Genomic DNA, 16,421 nt, shown 5'->3' on the forward strand with positions numbered 1-16,421 from the left:
TATCCCATTAAAGTATGTCCGATTTTTACGTATGAGTCTCTGGTTGCACAAGTAAGATATTCTCCTACTTGCTATATTAGATTTTGCAAAAAGATTAGGTGAATTTGGTTAGGACATTCACCTGACAATGATCTGTTCCAAGAATATTAGATCATCCATTGGGAATTATCAACGTCAGGTTATGGAGAAACCGAACCAATTTTATGCCAGAGAGAACCGGACCAATTTAATTGCGGTTACACCTATCATTAGAAATGTAGAACAAGAAACGAGGAAATTTATGCCTGTATCGATCAAAACTTGTAACCAAAAGTGCTAACAACTCAATTATATGAACCATTCATAGCATCAAGCCATCAACAGCTGAAATTCCCGGTTAGATGTGATAAAACCAAAGCGGTTAATAAGGGTTAATGAGATTGAGAACCAATATTTCCGGGTTGGCGGTTACGCCGTTTCGTGCTCTTCTGTTTTAGTTCCAGCTCAAGAGACGCGTTGATTGGAGAAGGTGAGAGAAATCTCTTGGTAGAGGGAGAAAATTAGGGTTTAGAGTTGGAGAATGAGAAGAGGAACGAAGATCTAAGGAGACAAAAGAGAGTAGCTACATCCATTTCCTTCGTTTCTCTCTATCTCTCAGAGAATGAGTCACCAATCGCCGCCGATCTCTGAAGTTGATGCCACCGACGATATGCACGAAGCGTTGTTCGCGAAGCGAGGCTGTTGTTTCCTTATGCCATGCCTAGCCTCATCTCAGCCGTCCACTCGCGGCGGATCTGTGTGGTGGCAACGGATCACGACCGTCGACAAACTCGAACCCGACGAACGATGGTGGATCCGAGGGTGGCGGAGGATGAGGGAGTGGTCGGAGCTTGTCGCCGGTCCTAGATGGAAGACTTTTATCCGCCGATTCGGACGCAACCACTGCTGCGGAGGAGGAGGAGGGAGAGTCGGAAACAGTAGCGGAGGATGCGGTGCAATGACTAACCGGTCGGATCAGGGTAAATTCCGGTACGATCCGTTGAGCTACTCATTAAATTTCGATGACGGAAAGCAAACCGGACATTTTGATGACGAGTTCCCGTACCGAGATTACTCGATGAGATTCGCTGCGCCATCGTTACCGGTTTCCACTAAATGCTCAATCGATTTCGATAGCGCCACGATGGATAAGTGAATGTCACGCGCTCGACTTGTCTTTCTTTCACTGAATCAAGGCAACACGTGTGTCGTGTGTCAGAGCAAAAAATGAGAGGGCCACTTTGTTCGTTTCTTCTTCGAATCTCCCATATTAAAACCTATCTTACACATTTTTTGAATCTTACAGTATTAAATTATTAATTTGTCATTATTAGCAATGTATTTAAAAAGAAAATCATCTTTCTCGTAAATATTAGAACAATCACCAAGGAAACATATTGAGAAATAATTGGAAGAAAATCCGATTTTCTTGTTTTTGTTCTTGATGGCTTATGTTAACCAACCACATGGAATATAGATATGAGCTACACATTCACAAGTCTAGTCTATATTTTATTGACGTTTTTATCGCGCGGTTTAACATCTTGTTAACTTTTCAAACCACCAAGATTTAGATTCATAGGATTTGGATTAGGGTAAAGCGTGTCAGAGTTAGTGTTCCACCATATGATTATTAGCTAGGTTAATAAGATTTGGATTAGAGCAAATTAAATCGTGTAAGAATTAGTGTACCACAGCCACAAGGATTACCATGTCTCGTCTCGTTTTGCTTTTTATAGGATCGCTTGTTTAGCCTCCTCCTTCCCCTTTTATGGAATTCTAATTTATCTATGATTTGGTAACCCGTAACCATGCCTGTCTTTGTTTCTTTTGTCAAACAAACTACGATTGATGTACCACCATCCTTTACTGATTTTCTTTCTTTGGTTTTTGACTTTATTTTGGTGACTAAATATTATCTTTTAATTTGTTGAACTTTTTTTTAGCATATATCTTGTTTCTGCCACATATATATATATATATATATATATATATATGTTTCCTTGTAGTAGTTGATTTGATCTTATCCTATGAATTTGGAAAAGGTTTACCTTTTTCAGGGACTCTATAGTAATCGAATGGGTACAAGAAATCATAAAGCACTTTCCTAGATTAGGAGGAGGAGGAGGATTATATATAGGAAATTACTTGTTTCCAGTCTTGGAATTGATTTTTAGTGGTTTAGGTGGACAGCGTTACTCTTTAAGGCATCAGACTACAATATACCATGAGTTTTTGGTGGTTGAAACGTAATAGTTGTAGTGATTGATAGTTGAAGCGTCACCAGATGGTTTTTACAACTTTTCATATATATTAGCCGAAGGAACGAACATGCATGACATGGCCGAATCGAACGTCTGCTTTCTAATGAATTACAGCGTTTGTTAACTTGTTACAAATAACTCAAATTGCTAAAATCATTGATGAGAGAAGTGATTTTTACTCAAACAGTCCCATGAAATTTTATTTGAAGACATTTGCTTATAATCCCAAGATATATAGATATACCTACATCTTAATTATTGTTATTTGCTGATGCAAATTAGCTAGCTTTTCTTTGCTTTAACAAAAACGAATAAATATTTACTAACTATATGACATATGTGCATTCCAGATAGTTCTGTTATCTAAAAAAAGAAGAGTACGAGCGCAAATCAAATTAAATATGCAAGATAAATTAATACTATTATATATATATATATAGATGACATATATATATATATATATATAAAGAAAAATGTCATCTAAATTATCAGTTGTCTTTTTTTGTTGATTTATATGTTGATTTTCAATTTAATTACGCATTTTTGTTGACAAAAGCCAATTGAGGCACAAAATCGAAATCGAAAGAAGAAATCTTGAGAAAATAAAATTAAATCGGGATTTGAGAAGAAATCCAAAGGATTAGAGAAGAAATTGAGAGAATTTATAATTTTTAAGTTCTAATTTGGATATCAATTTTCTTCTTTCGATTCTGATATTGTACCTCAATTATATTAGCTTTATCAACAAAAATTCGTGATTAAATTGAAAGTCAATATAAAATTGAACATTTTAATCATTAGTTACAGAATTTATACGTTAAATCAACGAAAATAAACAACTAATGATTTAAATGACAATTTTTCCATATATAAACTTAGAGCATCTCATTCTCATAGAAGACAGATTTCGTTTTTTTTTTCTTTTGACAAACAAGACAAATTTCGTATAAATTGTTGTTATTGTTTTTTTTTTAGTGGATATATACACGACAGGTATTTGGTCCAGTTTGACTTTACCCTTTTGTTTTAGTACCCCTTCATGTGATTTTGAAGATTTTCTTAAAGATAATTATTCGAATATACAGATGCTACAAAAAAAGACGTCATATATATAGACTTGTCAATAAAATATTAATTATGAACTTGGTTGAAGAAACAAGAAGAACCCTAATCGAAGAGTTTACTTGTATGACTTTTAATTATGATGAAAACAATAAATCAAAAACTTCTAAATTTAGAATTCTCAACCTGCTAAGTCGTGCAAATTAAGCAACCGAAATATTAAAAAAACTACTTCCTCCGTTTCATAAAAAGTATCATTTTGACACATTTCTTTCATATAAATTTAGAAAACTTTAGATTATACATATATGCCCTTATTTAATAAGTGATTAGTTATTTAAATTCAAAAAAAGTACCATTGGATTAGGGGTAAATTAGAAAATTTAGTACAAAAATCACATTGAAAATGTAGAATTACACTTTTTGTGAAACAAAAATAAAACTCTATAATGACACTCTTTTGCGAAAGAGATGGAGTATTGAATTTTTTTGGTCAACTAATTTTCGTGGTGTTGAAATCATAAAATGTATATAGTTTAAATTTTATACTATTAATTTTGAGTAACATGCACGGAAATTAACAGAAATGGTATTATTTTAACATTTCATTCAAGACATTTTGACATTTGGTTTGTCTATATATATATTATAAAAACAAACGTGTCCATACATATCTTTAAGAGCCCAAGATTCGGACGTTTTCTGATATTCGTAAAATTAATTATCAAATTCAAATAGGAAATAGGACTGAGCTAATCTATTTCCTCTACGTAGCTGCTTGATGGCTGTATTTAGAGCAACTCCAATGGTAGTTGAGCTCTTTTGTGAGTTTCTCTGATAAAAAGTAATTAAAATTAAATTAAAAAACTTAATAATGGGAAGAGGTGGTTTTCTACAGAGAAATTTGGGAATCCAAAGAGAATTGGTTCTCTAAAAATTCATATTAAATAATTGAAGAGAACCCATGGGATCTCTCACCATTAGAGATGCTCTTATATACTTATCTTAATGGATCATTATTTTGAATCTCAGTCTTTTAATCTTTGTGTGTTTGGTGAAAACCGACACAGTAAAAATTCAGTAACAATTTTTTTCCATCACATTATCTATATATATTCTAAGGATGAAAACAAAAAAATCAACGAAATTAATTACTGTAATCCAAAAGATGACTTCAAAAGTATACAATTTTCAGAATTCAAACTTTAACGAATTTATTCGAGTTAGCTCATATTGATATACTGATGTGGATCACGAACGGACTAGTGATTATTTGTGTTGATTTTTATTTAATGTTTTCAATCGATTTCAAAACAACGTATTTGTTCGATTCTGCAAGTCCATATGAATGCTATCAATACTATGACGACATTGTCAGTTTTACACCAAATGATAAAACTTGCACGGATTTATTTTGGACTTACACCAAAATATATTTTCAGCAAAGTAATAAAAAAAATTCATAGTAATTCGAGTTGCAGTTAACTTATATATTGTCTAATCTTGAGACAACTCAATAATTACGGAGTCACATATATTTTAAATCACAACGATACAAAGTTAATGAGGCACATTTTCAAAATTATAATAACAAGAAAAGAATGGTAATGACACAAATAATACATATATATTGGAAAAGAAAACTCAATCTAATTTTAAGTAGTATACATATTTGAATAGTCTTCTCTTTTTTCATGGTTCGTGCTTATAAATAGACAACTAATACAAGGTTTTCTTACAACACTCACAACTCTATTCAAACATTTCTCTTTTGACATTTCACATAATTTAACAGGATGAAAGCAATTACTTCTCTAATCTCTTCTGTTTTGCTTAAATTTATCCACGAAGACTTTCATGAGATTTACTCAAGAATGTCCCTCCTCGATCGTTTTCTACTTCTTGTAAGTAATTGAACTTTCATATATATATATATATATGCACGTAGAAACACATCCACGACTTTTTTTTAATTTGGAAATGAATGAATTTAAATTGCTATGGATGGGTTTTCGTTTCTTTAATTCCACAAAACACTTTGCTATTAGTCTTAAATTTCAAAAGACTAATATTGGAAATTCGAGATGTTTTTTAATGTAACATATCACATATGTTCACGAGTCCTGGTGACACATTAATTTTGGATGATCTATAATGTTTATTTGATATATTGGAAAAATATTTATGATCCGATGTAAATGCATGGTGCAGATCGTGCATGCAGTGGATAAGATGGTTCCATGGCATAAGCTTCCGGTTTTCTTGGGTTTAGCCTATCTTGAAGTACGTAGACATCTTCACCAAGAATACAATCTTATCAACGTGGGTCAAAGTCCGGTTGGGACCCGGTTTGATCCTGCTAATTATCCGTACCGGACTGCTGACGGAAAATTCAATGATCCGTTTAATGAAGGCGTCGGCAGTCAAAATAGCTTCTTCGGAAGAAATTGTCCCCCCGTCGATCAGATAACAAAGGTAAATTCACATACATATATGTGTATTAAGGTTTCGAATTTGATTTGATTTTAATCCAGATATTTGGATTTTAGATTCATTAATTAGATGATCAAAGTATATACTAATTAAACTTTATTAATAAAACGTATATAAACTAAACTGAATAATTTATCAAATCATTTTTGATTTGGAGAAAAGAAAATACTTTACATATTTTGTTTCTAGTCTTGTATGAAAAATGAATTGCAAACCAATTAAAATTGGGTAATGAAGGAATTTACGTTATGCTAATATTTTCGATTTGATAGCTAATATAAAAGAATAATTTATTGAGAAGTTTGTATATTTAAACACGTTTACCCATTTTTAGCAAGTTTTGAAATATTTTAAAACAAAAGAAATTAAGCCTGTTATAATGATTTTTTTGAAGTTACTGAGGCCAGACCCCATGGTGGTGGCGTCAAAACTATTAGGAAGGAGAAAGTTTATTGACACAGGAAAACAATTCAATATGATCGCAGCTTCTTGGATTCAATTCATGATCCATGATTGGATTGATCATCTTGAAGATACTCGCCAAGTAAATTTCAATTCACACACTTATAATTAATATGCTATATAACGAAACAATTAAGTTTGGTTTATTCCGGTTAAATATTGGTAACTTAGATCGAGCTTGTGGCTCCGAAAGAAGTAGCGAACAAGTGTCCCTTAAGCTCCTTTAGCTTCTTCAAGACAAAGGAAGTCCCTACCGGTTTCTTCGAAATCAAGACTGGTTCGCTAAATATCCGTACACCTTGGTGGTAATTATTTTATTCTAGACCTATCATATAAAATCATTAAAATGTGTTGCTATACACGTTTTTTTCTGGCTTAAACATTTTTGTGGGATCGGTTAAGATCAAAAAAAAAAAAAATTCTTGTGTGGGGATATATGGACGACGTAAACACACATATTCATGCATACAAATCATACATTTAATTATATATGATGACTACAAATAATTCAACGAAATATTAATAAATTAGGGATTCGAGCGTCATCTATGGAAGCAACTCGAAAATATTGGATAGAGTAAGAACTTACAAAGATGGGAAACTGAAGATATCGGAGGAGACGGGTCTCCTTCTCCATGACGAAGACGGGTTAGCTATCTCCGGCGATATTCGTAACAGTTGGGTTGGCGTCTCCGCTTTGCAAGCTCTCTTCATCAAAGAGCACAACGCTGTATGCGACGCCCTCAAGGTTCAATATTTGTTTCTCTTTTTTTAGAAAATGTAAATTACGAAATTTGAATAATTTTTGTGCCAGTTTGAAAATTTTTATTCAAAATAGGATGAGGATAAGGATTTGGAAGACGAAGATTTGTACCGGTACGCGAGGCTAGTGACTTCAGCGGTGATAGCCAAGATTCACACCATAGATTGGACAGTCCAGCTTCTCAAAACCGACACTTTACTTGCTGGGATGAGAGCAAATTGGTCAATACCACATTTTTGTTCTTTTCCATCTATGATTTTCACGTTACGTATCACATATGTTGCAATATCTAACACTTTTAATATTTTGTGATTTTAGGTACGGACTACTAGGAAAGAAGTTTAAAGATTCTTTCGGACATGCAGGAAGTTCGATCTTGGGAGGTGTCGTGGGAATGAAGAAACCGCAAAATCATGGGGTCCCTTACTCTCTAACCGAGGATTTCACTAGCGTCTATCGAATGCACTCTCTCTTACCTGATCATCTCCAGATGCGTGACATTGATGATGTACCAGGAGCTAATAAATCACTACCGTTGATTAAAGAGTATAACTCTATACTTTATACATCTCTCTCTCTCTCCTATTTTGAAGTTTTCAATTTTATAAAAGTTTTAGTGTTTTATTATTTCTTTGGATTTAGGATTTCTATGGGAAATTTGATTGGTCGTAAGGGAGAAGAAACCATGTCTCAGATTGGATTCACTAAGCTAATGGTCTCAATGGGTCACCAAGCAAGTGGTGCCCTTGAACTGATGAATTATCCAATGTGGTTAAGAGACATTGTTCCCCAAGACCCCAACGGCCAAGATCGTCCGGACCACGTCGACTTAGCTGCTTTAGAGAGTAAGTCAATGTGATCCCAGCCGTTCATTGTGGTTTGACTTGATTCTCACGTGAATTCGGTTTGTCGATTATTTTAGTCTATAGGGACAGGGAGAGGAACGTCCCACGGTACAACGATTTCAGGAGAGCCATGTTTATGATTCCGATAACCAAGTGGGAAGATCTAACGGATGATGAGGAAGCTATTAAAGTGTTGGATGACGTGTACGATGGTGATGTGGAGGAGCTTGATCTTCTCGTGGGACTTATGGCAGAGAAGAAAATCAAAGGTTTTGCTATCAGTGAGACTGCTTTTTACATTTTCATCATCATGGCCACAAGGTATATATTTGGTTCTTATAAATGAATTAAAGATTTAATATATAAAACCAAGTTTTCTTGAAGATATTATAGTAAACTAGAAACTAAAAGCTTAATTAATCTAATGCTAATTTTAACATTTCAGGCGATTAGAAGCGGATAGGTTTTTCACGAGTGATTTCAATGAAACGATTTATTCGAAGAAGGGGCTTGAATGGGTGAATACTACAGAGAGTCTCAAGGATGTGTTTGATCGTCATTATCCTGAAATGACTGATAAATGGATGAACTCTGAAAGTGCATTTTCGGTATGGGATTCACCTCCAGTTACCAAAAATCCAATCCCTCTCTATCTCCGAATTCCTTCTTAGATCATTTTAACGTGATTTATGCACTTTGAATGATTTTTCTTTGGTTGACAAAAAAGAAAAAAAAAAAAGATTTTTCTTTTATTGGTATTTGTTGGTTGTGAGCTGTGTTTCGACATTGTAAGTTGTTTGACATCAATCATGTACTATATAAATAAATAAATGGGTGATATACATGTGATTCAATAAGTTGTTTGTAATCCTGTTTTGTTATAATTAAAATAATGTACATGATATAATTCATACAATTTTAAATACTTGTTTCATTTTCATCACATGACATCGAGAGACTGCCTATATGTGCAAGGCGTTTTTGAATTTGACATTTACACAAAAATTGTTGAAAAACAGTTATTTTTGCAGATTTCTTTTAAATCAATAGAAAGTAAATGACTTAATAAATAAATTTTGTATAAAATAAGATAAATATTGATTTGTCAAGGTTTTAATGGTTTTTTCTTAATGTCTATATATGTAATTATGTATGTATTTGATGTTAAATCATAATTTTTATTTATCAATTTTGTTAAAAAAAATTTTAAATTGGTAAAAAATTATCAAATTTTGATTGGATACAGATTTGATCAAATCTCTCTTTATCACCTTTGATTTTAGTATAAAAAGATCTATATGCATTCATCATATTGACATATAAAACGTTTCTAGCTTGTTTCTTCTTTGTAGTCTTGTGCGCCTCGTCCTAATTAATCACAGAAAATGAAAGGTGAAAAGAAAGTGGAAGAAGTGACTTGTCTTTATAGTCGTCTGTTCTATTATTACATTGCCTTGACAGTATCATTACAGATCCTCTTAGAAACTGAACCCCCTAGCTGGATGCCCGTATACGTGTAAGGAAATTGTTGTTGTATATAGATTTGATTTGGTGTAGTTATTTGGATGATTTTCAATTGTATTATGTCTCATCATGGCTAGATACGCAACATTGAGGGCTGCGAATATTCCATACATTGGTATGGTAATTTGGTGTTTGAGCAAAGATGTTCCAGTCCCAAGATATCGACTATGGCCGGAGGGGCGGGTATTATTCTTCTTGTCCGTGATGATATTTATGTATTGCATCTCATATAATGTCAAAGACGTCATGAACAGAGTAGAGGCAGGGGCGGATGCAGATTAAGAGATGGTGGGGCACGTGCCCCATACTGATTTATAATATTTTGTGAGTAGCACAATTAACCAAATATGACTTAGCTTCTTTGGTTGGGTGCCTTGGTAAAGTATTAGCCATTCCATGGTTCGAATCCTTCCAACGTTGCAACATGTTCTTTATTTTTTATTAGTTTTTCCAATAATAGTTATAATTTGTTTTTTTGGTTAACTTTTTTTTGTCAAATGTCAGTTTTAAGTTTTTTTTTTTAATTATTTTGTCTTTAACTAATCAAATAATATATAATATTAAAATCATGTAAATATATATTAAATAATTGAAATAAAACATATATATAAAAAAATTTTGTGCCCCATACAAAATACGGTTCTAGATCCGCCACTGAGTAGAGGCGTCGATATTTGGCTGGTGTCTTATATTAGCGGGGATTGCGATCGTGCAACTCTCTTGTCCGGTAGAAGATTTTACAGTTTCAACACATACTCTGTCCACCATGTACTTAGGAGCCCTGTTTGCTATCTTAGGTGGGATAGGAAGAACATCCTCATTGCCCGGCGACTTTATTGGAACCCTTTTATGCTTTCCTATAACCTTATTTATCATCTGCCTGCTTGATCCTTTGGATGACAACTAGATCATGCATGATTCCCAACATGATATGAGTAGAGTGTCAGATATTTATAATAATTAAGATGGCTTGGTTGACAAAAAAAAAAAAAATCAAGATGGCTTCACAATATTTTTACAAACTATACAGAGCCGGCCTTAAGGACAGGCTGATGAAGCATCAACTTGTGGCCCTCTTAAATATAAGTAAATATTCGGCCTCCAATTTTAATAAAGTATCCTTTAGTTCAGGTGGTTACGTTTAAGTTAATAGAGAAAGTTGGTGCAGGCTTCGAAGCCTCATTATTGTTCTTTATAAAACTTTCAGTTTTTTTTAACTTATTAATTTTATAGGTCCAAAAAAAAATTGTTGCTTGTGGCCCATAAATTTGTTGGGCCGGCTCTGAAACTATAAACACCAAGGAAATCGTTTCCTTCGTAAATTACAAACAAATCTTTCATATTATAAAGGGCTCGGTTGTTAAGGGGAACTATTAAGACCTTGTTATAAATTAGTGATATTTGTTTTTTTTTTTCTTACTAGATTACTTTTTTTTTTTTTTTTTTGGACAAAATTCTTACTAGATTACTTGTTTCATTATTAAGACTGAAAATTTATTCACATTATGTTGAGAGAAAGGAAAATATCAAAATATAATATATGGGTTTCACAAATATGTAGGGGGTAAGTGGGTAACAAATATTGCGCCAATGTTGTATTGGGCTTATTCCCCCGAAGCCCACCTATATGTCTTTATTTCCCCGTTCCAGAATTAATTATGAGAAATCAAATCCTCAAGAAATCTCTGTCCACGCTTTGCCAGAAGGTGATGAGTTTCATAATAGCCATAATCAAGTTAATGGATCTTATTTGCACGAACCTTAATGAGCTTTACAAAAGAAAGCCCATTTTTCTTCCGATCCAGGGTTTCCATGGATACTCCAAAGCAGCTAACCATGAGGAAGATGACTGCGGCCATATAAAAACTCATCCCTACATAAACCAACCAGTTTTTTTTTTCAGAAACCTTGGATCTGAAGAAAAACGGACTTTCTTTTGTAAAGCTCATTAAGCTTCGTGCAAATAAGATCCATCAACTCGACTATGGCTATTATGAAACTCATCACCTTCTGGTAAAGCGTGGACAGAGATTTCTTGAGGATTTGATTTCTTATATAATTAATTCTGTGAGTGAAAGAGAGAAACGAAATTTTTTTTTTGCTGAGAAAAGTGAAATCAAGCTAACACACCAAGTTTACAAATGGGCATCCTCTACATATCACCTTAATAAAGTTGAAAATTATTAACGTGTTTCCAACTTGTAACAAATTTTCAAAAGGTTGGTTCAAACTCATCAATTAATGACCGTGGAATATTTTTTGTTTTCTACAACTTTAACCTAAATACAGTAATAGTAAGTGAGAAGGAAGATGCATTCAAATTTCCTAAACTAGAAGAAAGAGGAGGTGATTTATTACACCAAGTTATGATAAATTCAAAACCGTGTTAGTTCTCTCTATATAGATACCTTTATTCTCAAAACGGAAATAAAGAATAACGATTACGTACGTGACATGGTCTGCTTAGTTCAAGTTAGAGATATTATTTTTGTTCTTGTAAGGATTTTTAATTGATCAGGTTGCTAAATATAATTGGAATACTAGGTTACTCAATTTTGTGTAAGTTGAGTAACTTGTGAATATGTTATATTATACCTATGTATATATATATATATATATATATATATATATAAATATTTAAATTCATCACATTTTCAAGAATGTAGTAGACAAAAACTAATAACAAAAATTCCTTGCTTGATTGGAGTTAATGATTCATTATACAAATGACAAGGTCATATGCTTGTTTTTTTTTTCTGCATCTTCATAATTCCTTTATCTATCATTCGCCCTCAGGATTCATGTACCATTGAGTTTGATGGTGCTTCTAAAGGAAACCCAGGGAAGGCTGGTGCAGGAGCTGTTCTCCGTGCTTCAGACACAAGTGTCCTCTTCTATTTACGGGAAGGTGTTGGCATTGCCACTAACAACGTCGCAGAGTATCGAGCTCTGATTCTTGGTTTGAGGTCTGCTCTTGACAAAGGGTTTAAAGATGTGCGCGTCCAAGGAGACTCAATGCTTGTGGTTATGCAGGTCCAGATATAAAAATTCACTCTATCTTTTTGTTTTGTTTGAATGATTCAATGTTAGTGCCTTCATTGTTTTGATTACTTGGATACGTCAATGGAATAGGTTCAAGATGCATGGAAAACCAAACACCCGAAAATGGCTGAGTTGTGCAAACAGGCTAAGGAGCTCAAGAGCAAGTTCAAAACATTCCATATCGAACACGTTGACAGGGTAAGCCACCAAACCCGCTTGGTCTAGTGTTGAGTTGTGATCAACTCTGTAGTTTTTCTGCGTAACAATCATTAGATATCCAATCATGTTTGGTTTTGAGTGCGAACTAGAACTGAATATCTTTGAGTTCATTGCCATTAATTGTAAGCTGTCCGGTGTGCAGGAATTGAATTCTGAAGCTGATAAACAAGCTAACTTTGCGATTGGTCTGGCATGTGAGTTAGATGAAGAACTTCAAAAAAATAATATGGATTTAATTTCTGTGTATGTATCTTGAAAGAAATCCATACGCATCAAGCTAACGAGCAGGCTTAATCTTTTTTTTTTGCTTTGTTTTGTCAATGCGTATCCAGATGGTCAAAAGCAAGTGATTCCAGGCGGCTAGAAGATATTAGTTTAGATTATTCCAGTTTTCGTGTTTCCGGGATCGTGTCTTTAACATGCTGTGTGTTGACATAAACATGAACATGAAGATGGAACATGTTCTCTTCTCTCTTTTATTCTGTCCCCAGCCTGTTGAGATTTCAGTCACTTGTTCTCTAAGTTAAAACTTCTAAGAAAACGTTTATTACTCTCTCTTCAATTTTTTCTTACATTTCCATTTTGTTACCCTGGTTAGAGATTTATACACATGGGATGTTAAATTAGTAAATGCTGTGAAACCTGTTAAAAGTTAAACGATTCAACTACTTATAAACTCATATTGGTAGTTAACCTAGTATCTCTTTGTATAAATACTTGATGTAATCTTTTAAAATCAATAACACGAATATTCTAAATACCTAGCCGTCTCTAGTTTCTACAGATTCAGTTCATGATCCATGATTGGATTGATCATCTTGAAGATACTCACCAAGTTCGTCAATTATATTAATTTTCAATTTAATTCATATACACATATGCACTTATATGTTTCTAACGAAACAATTAAATTGAATAAATTTATTTAGCAATTTTTTTTAATTGATTCAATTTTGGTTTATTCCGGTTAAATATTGGTAACTTAGATCGAGCTGGTGGCTCCGAAAGAAGTAGCGAACAAGTGTCCCTTAAGCTCCTTTAGCTTCTTCAAGACAAAGGAAGTCCCTACCGGTTTCTTCGAAATCAAGATTTTCTTTTAAATCAATTAAAAGTAAATGACTGAATAAATAAACTTTGTATAAAATAAGCTAAATATTGATGTGTCAAGGTTTTATATATATATATATATATATATATATATATATATATATTTGATGTTAAATCATTCATTTTTATTTTATCAATTTTGTTAAATAGTGAGTTGGATAGTAATTAAATAATTATGTATATTTATAGAGTTTAAGTTAGAAAAATGTATTAAATTGGTAAAAAATTATCAAATTTTGATTGGATACAGATTTGATCAAATCTCTCTTAATCACCTTCGATTTAGTATAAAAAGATCAATATGCATTCATCATATTAACATATAAAACGTCTCTAGCTTGTTTTTTCTTTGTAGTCTTGTGCGCCTCGTCCTAATAAATCACAGAAAATGAAAGGTGAAAAGAAAGTGGAAGAAGTGACTTGTCTTTATAGTCGTCTATTATATTATTTCTTTGCCTTGACAGTATCATTAAAGATCCTCTTCGAAACTGAACCCCCTAGCTGTATGCCCGTTTATGTGTAAGGAAATTGTTGTTGTATATAGATTTGATTTGGTGTAGTTATTTGGATGATTATTTAATTGTATTATGTCTCATCATGTCTAGACACGCAACACTGAGGGCTGCGAATACTATATACCTTGGTATGGTAATTAGGTGCTTGTTCAAAGATGTTCCAGTCCCAAGATATCGACTAGGGCCGGAGGGGCGGGCATTATTCTTCTTGGCCGTGATGATATTTATGTATTGCATCTCATATAATGTCCAAGACGTCATGAGCAGAGTAGAGGGGTCGATAATTGGCTTGTGTCTTATACTAGCGGGGATTTCGATCGTGCAACTCTCTTGTCCGGTGGAAGATTTTACAGTTACACATATTCTGTCCACCATATACTTAGGAGGCTTGTTTGCTATCTTAGGTGGGTTAGGAACATTCTCATCATGGCCCGACTTTATTGCAACCCTTTTATGCTTTTCTATAACCTTATTTGTCATCTGCCTCCTGCTTGATCCTTTGGATGACAACTAGATCATGCATGATTCCCAACATGATATGAGTAGATGAGTGACATATATTTATAATAATTAAGATGGCTTCAAAATATTTTTACAAACTGTAAACACCAAGGAAATTGTTTCCTTCGTGAATTACAAATAAATCTTTCATGTTGTGATGGGCTCGGTCAGTCGGTTGTTAAGGAGAATTATTAAGACCTTGTTATAAAATAATGATTGTGGTTTTTTATTTTCTTACTACAGTAAAGTACTTGTTTCGTTATTAAGACTGAAAATTTATTCACATTATATTGAGAGAGAGAGGAAAATATAATCGAGCAGTATATAAGTTTCACAAATATGGACGGGGACTAATCTCAATTGCTCCTCAGAGTCAAAGAATTAATCTACATACTCTCCTCTAATCCACATATTCTCCTCCTTTTAATGAAAGGACGAAACTACCCCTTTACTAGGTATATACCAGTTGTACCACGTATACCTATCCTAGTTGTACCTCCTCCTAGTTGTACCACAACTTAGTTGTACCAGAATATTCCCGAATTTTCCCTAGTTGTACCAGTTACAACCCGTATAAAAAGATTCGAACCCTGGGGGCGCGCACGTGCGCATGGAGCTAGCAACCACTGAGCTATTGAGTTTTTCGTTGAACACTTACCGATTTAATTGTATTTAACCTTTATCACCCGAAATCAACCCTCATTAAGGGTAATTTTGTCTTTCTACTATTGAGGAGTATCTATATATACATTTTTGGATGACTTTTAGCAAATAAATCCTGGAGTTGGAATGTATTTACGGATGAATGCCATTGACATTAATTGTTTAGATTTGTTTAATTTGAATAAAGATTTTTAATTTTATTTCGTTACTCAAATTGTTACCAAAAATCTCGCCAAAATATTTTCTAATATCTCGACAAATATCTCAAACATATAAAACAGCATTCAATTATTTTCAGTAATAGAAACAATGTCTTAACTCCATATACGATTTATACTAATGGCAAACACTAATTTCTCTACTAATTAAAACAATCATTAGCGAATCGGGTCAATATATCGATTCTCGGTTAACTGAAATGAGAAACAAATTAATGGCATATTCTCCAAATTAATGATAAACTAACGTTACCTAAACCAAATCATCATCAATCTTTTAGAGATAAAGTTTGTTATCTCCTAATTTCCTAATCTTCCCTTAATTATTACAATCATTCATTGTGATAACCATTTTTTTTATTCGTATCTTTGATATTCTCATATCACCTAAACCATAAACCTAGACTTCTACCTTCTCAATAAATACCAATCTTTACTCCACTACTAGATTCATCAAGCAAATATTTTTCTAATCTCATTCCAAACTATACTCGCCTCTAGCAAAAATAGCACATACATCCTTCAAGGTATATTCATAAGGTAATCTTTGTTCTTAATTCAAATTTAATTTTTATGTTTGAGATTCTGTTTTTTTTTGTAATCACATAACTGCATTAACGTGAGTATATCTTAATCTTTCTTATAATCTGCAATGTTTTTTCTTTTCTCATAATATTTTTTTCATTTTTGTAGAAGGGACAAATCCTTCAGATGGAAAATAAAAC

The 16,421-nt window shown here is 33.2% G+C and overlaps 5 protein-coding genes across 5 annotated transcripts; all 5 read left to right on the plus strand.

Annotated features, from left to right (window-relative positions):
* Window positions 1–150: 150 nt before the first annotated feature.
* On the plus strand, window positions 151–1,411 carry LOC9318250. The gene has a single exon (XM_002882137.2). It carries the CDS (start codon window positions 641–643, stop codon window positions 1,172–1,174), a length of 534 nt encoding a protein of 177 aa, XP_002882183.1. The 5' UTR covers window positions 151–640; the 3' UTR covers window positions 1,175–1,411.
* A 3,656-nt stretch (window positions 1,412–5,067) lies between these two features.
* On the plus strand, window positions 5,068–8,756 carry LOC9318251 (alpha-dioxygenase 1). The gene is made up of 11 exons (XM_002882138.2): window positions 5,068–5,248; window positions 5,556–5,819; window positions 6,232–6,381; window positions 6,471–6,604; window positions 6,831–7,047; window positions 7,138–7,283; window positions 7,381–7,608; window positions 7,705–7,907; window positions 7,985–8,228; window positions 8,353–8,615; window positions 8,655–8,756. Exons 1-10 carry the CDS (start codon window positions 5,141–5,143, stop codon window positions 8,576–8,578), a joined length of 1,920 nt encoding a protein of 639 aa, XP_002882184.1. The 5' UTR covers window positions 5,068–5,140; the 3' UTR covers window positions 8,579–8,615; window positions 8,655–8,756.
* Window positions 8,757–9,230: 474 nt separating this feature from the next.
* Window positions 9,231–10,441, plus strand: LOC110230527. The gene is made up of 3 exons (XM_021033827.1): window positions 9,231–9,423; window positions 9,509–9,692; window positions 10,096–10,441. Exons 1-3 carry the CDS (start codon window positions 9,293–9,295, stop codon window positions 10,336–10,338), a joined length of 558 nt encoding a protein of 185 aa, XP_020889486.1. The 5' UTR covers window positions 9,231–9,292; the 3' UTR covers window positions 10,339–10,441.
* Window positions 10,442–12,141: 1,700 nt separating this feature from the next.
* Window positions 12,142–13,056, plus strand: LOC110229823 (uncharacterized protein Mb2253c-like). Its single transcript, XM_021030820.1, has 5 exons — window positions 12,142–12,165; window positions 12,228–12,464; window positions 12,564–12,671; window positions 12,835–12,886; window positions 13,025–13,056. Exons 1-5 carry the CDS (start codon window positions 12,142–12,144, stop codon window positions 13,054–13,056), a joined length of 453 nt encoding a protein of 150 aa, XP_020886479.1.
* A 1,014-nt stretch (window positions 13,057–14,070) lies between these two features.
* Window positions 14,071–15,055, plus strand: LOC110229977. The gene is made up of 2 exons (XM_021031311.1): window positions 14,071–14,318; window positions 14,405–15,055. Exons 1-2 carry the CDS (start codon window positions 14,188–14,190, stop codon window positions 14,826–14,828), a joined length of 555 nt encoding a protein of 184 aa, XP_020886970.1. The 5' UTR covers window positions 14,071–14,187; the 3' UTR covers window positions 14,829–15,055.
* Window positions 15,056–16,421: the final 1,366 nt, after the last annotated feature.

Source organism: Arabidopsis lyrata, assembly GCF_000004255.2.
Source record: "Arabidopsis lyrata subsp. lyrata unplaced genomic scaffold ARALYscaffold_3, whole genome shotgun sequence".
NCBI classification, from domain to species: Eukaryota; Viridiplantae; Streptophyta; class Magnoliopsida; order Brassicales; family Brassicaceae; genus Arabidopsis; species Arabidopsis lyrata.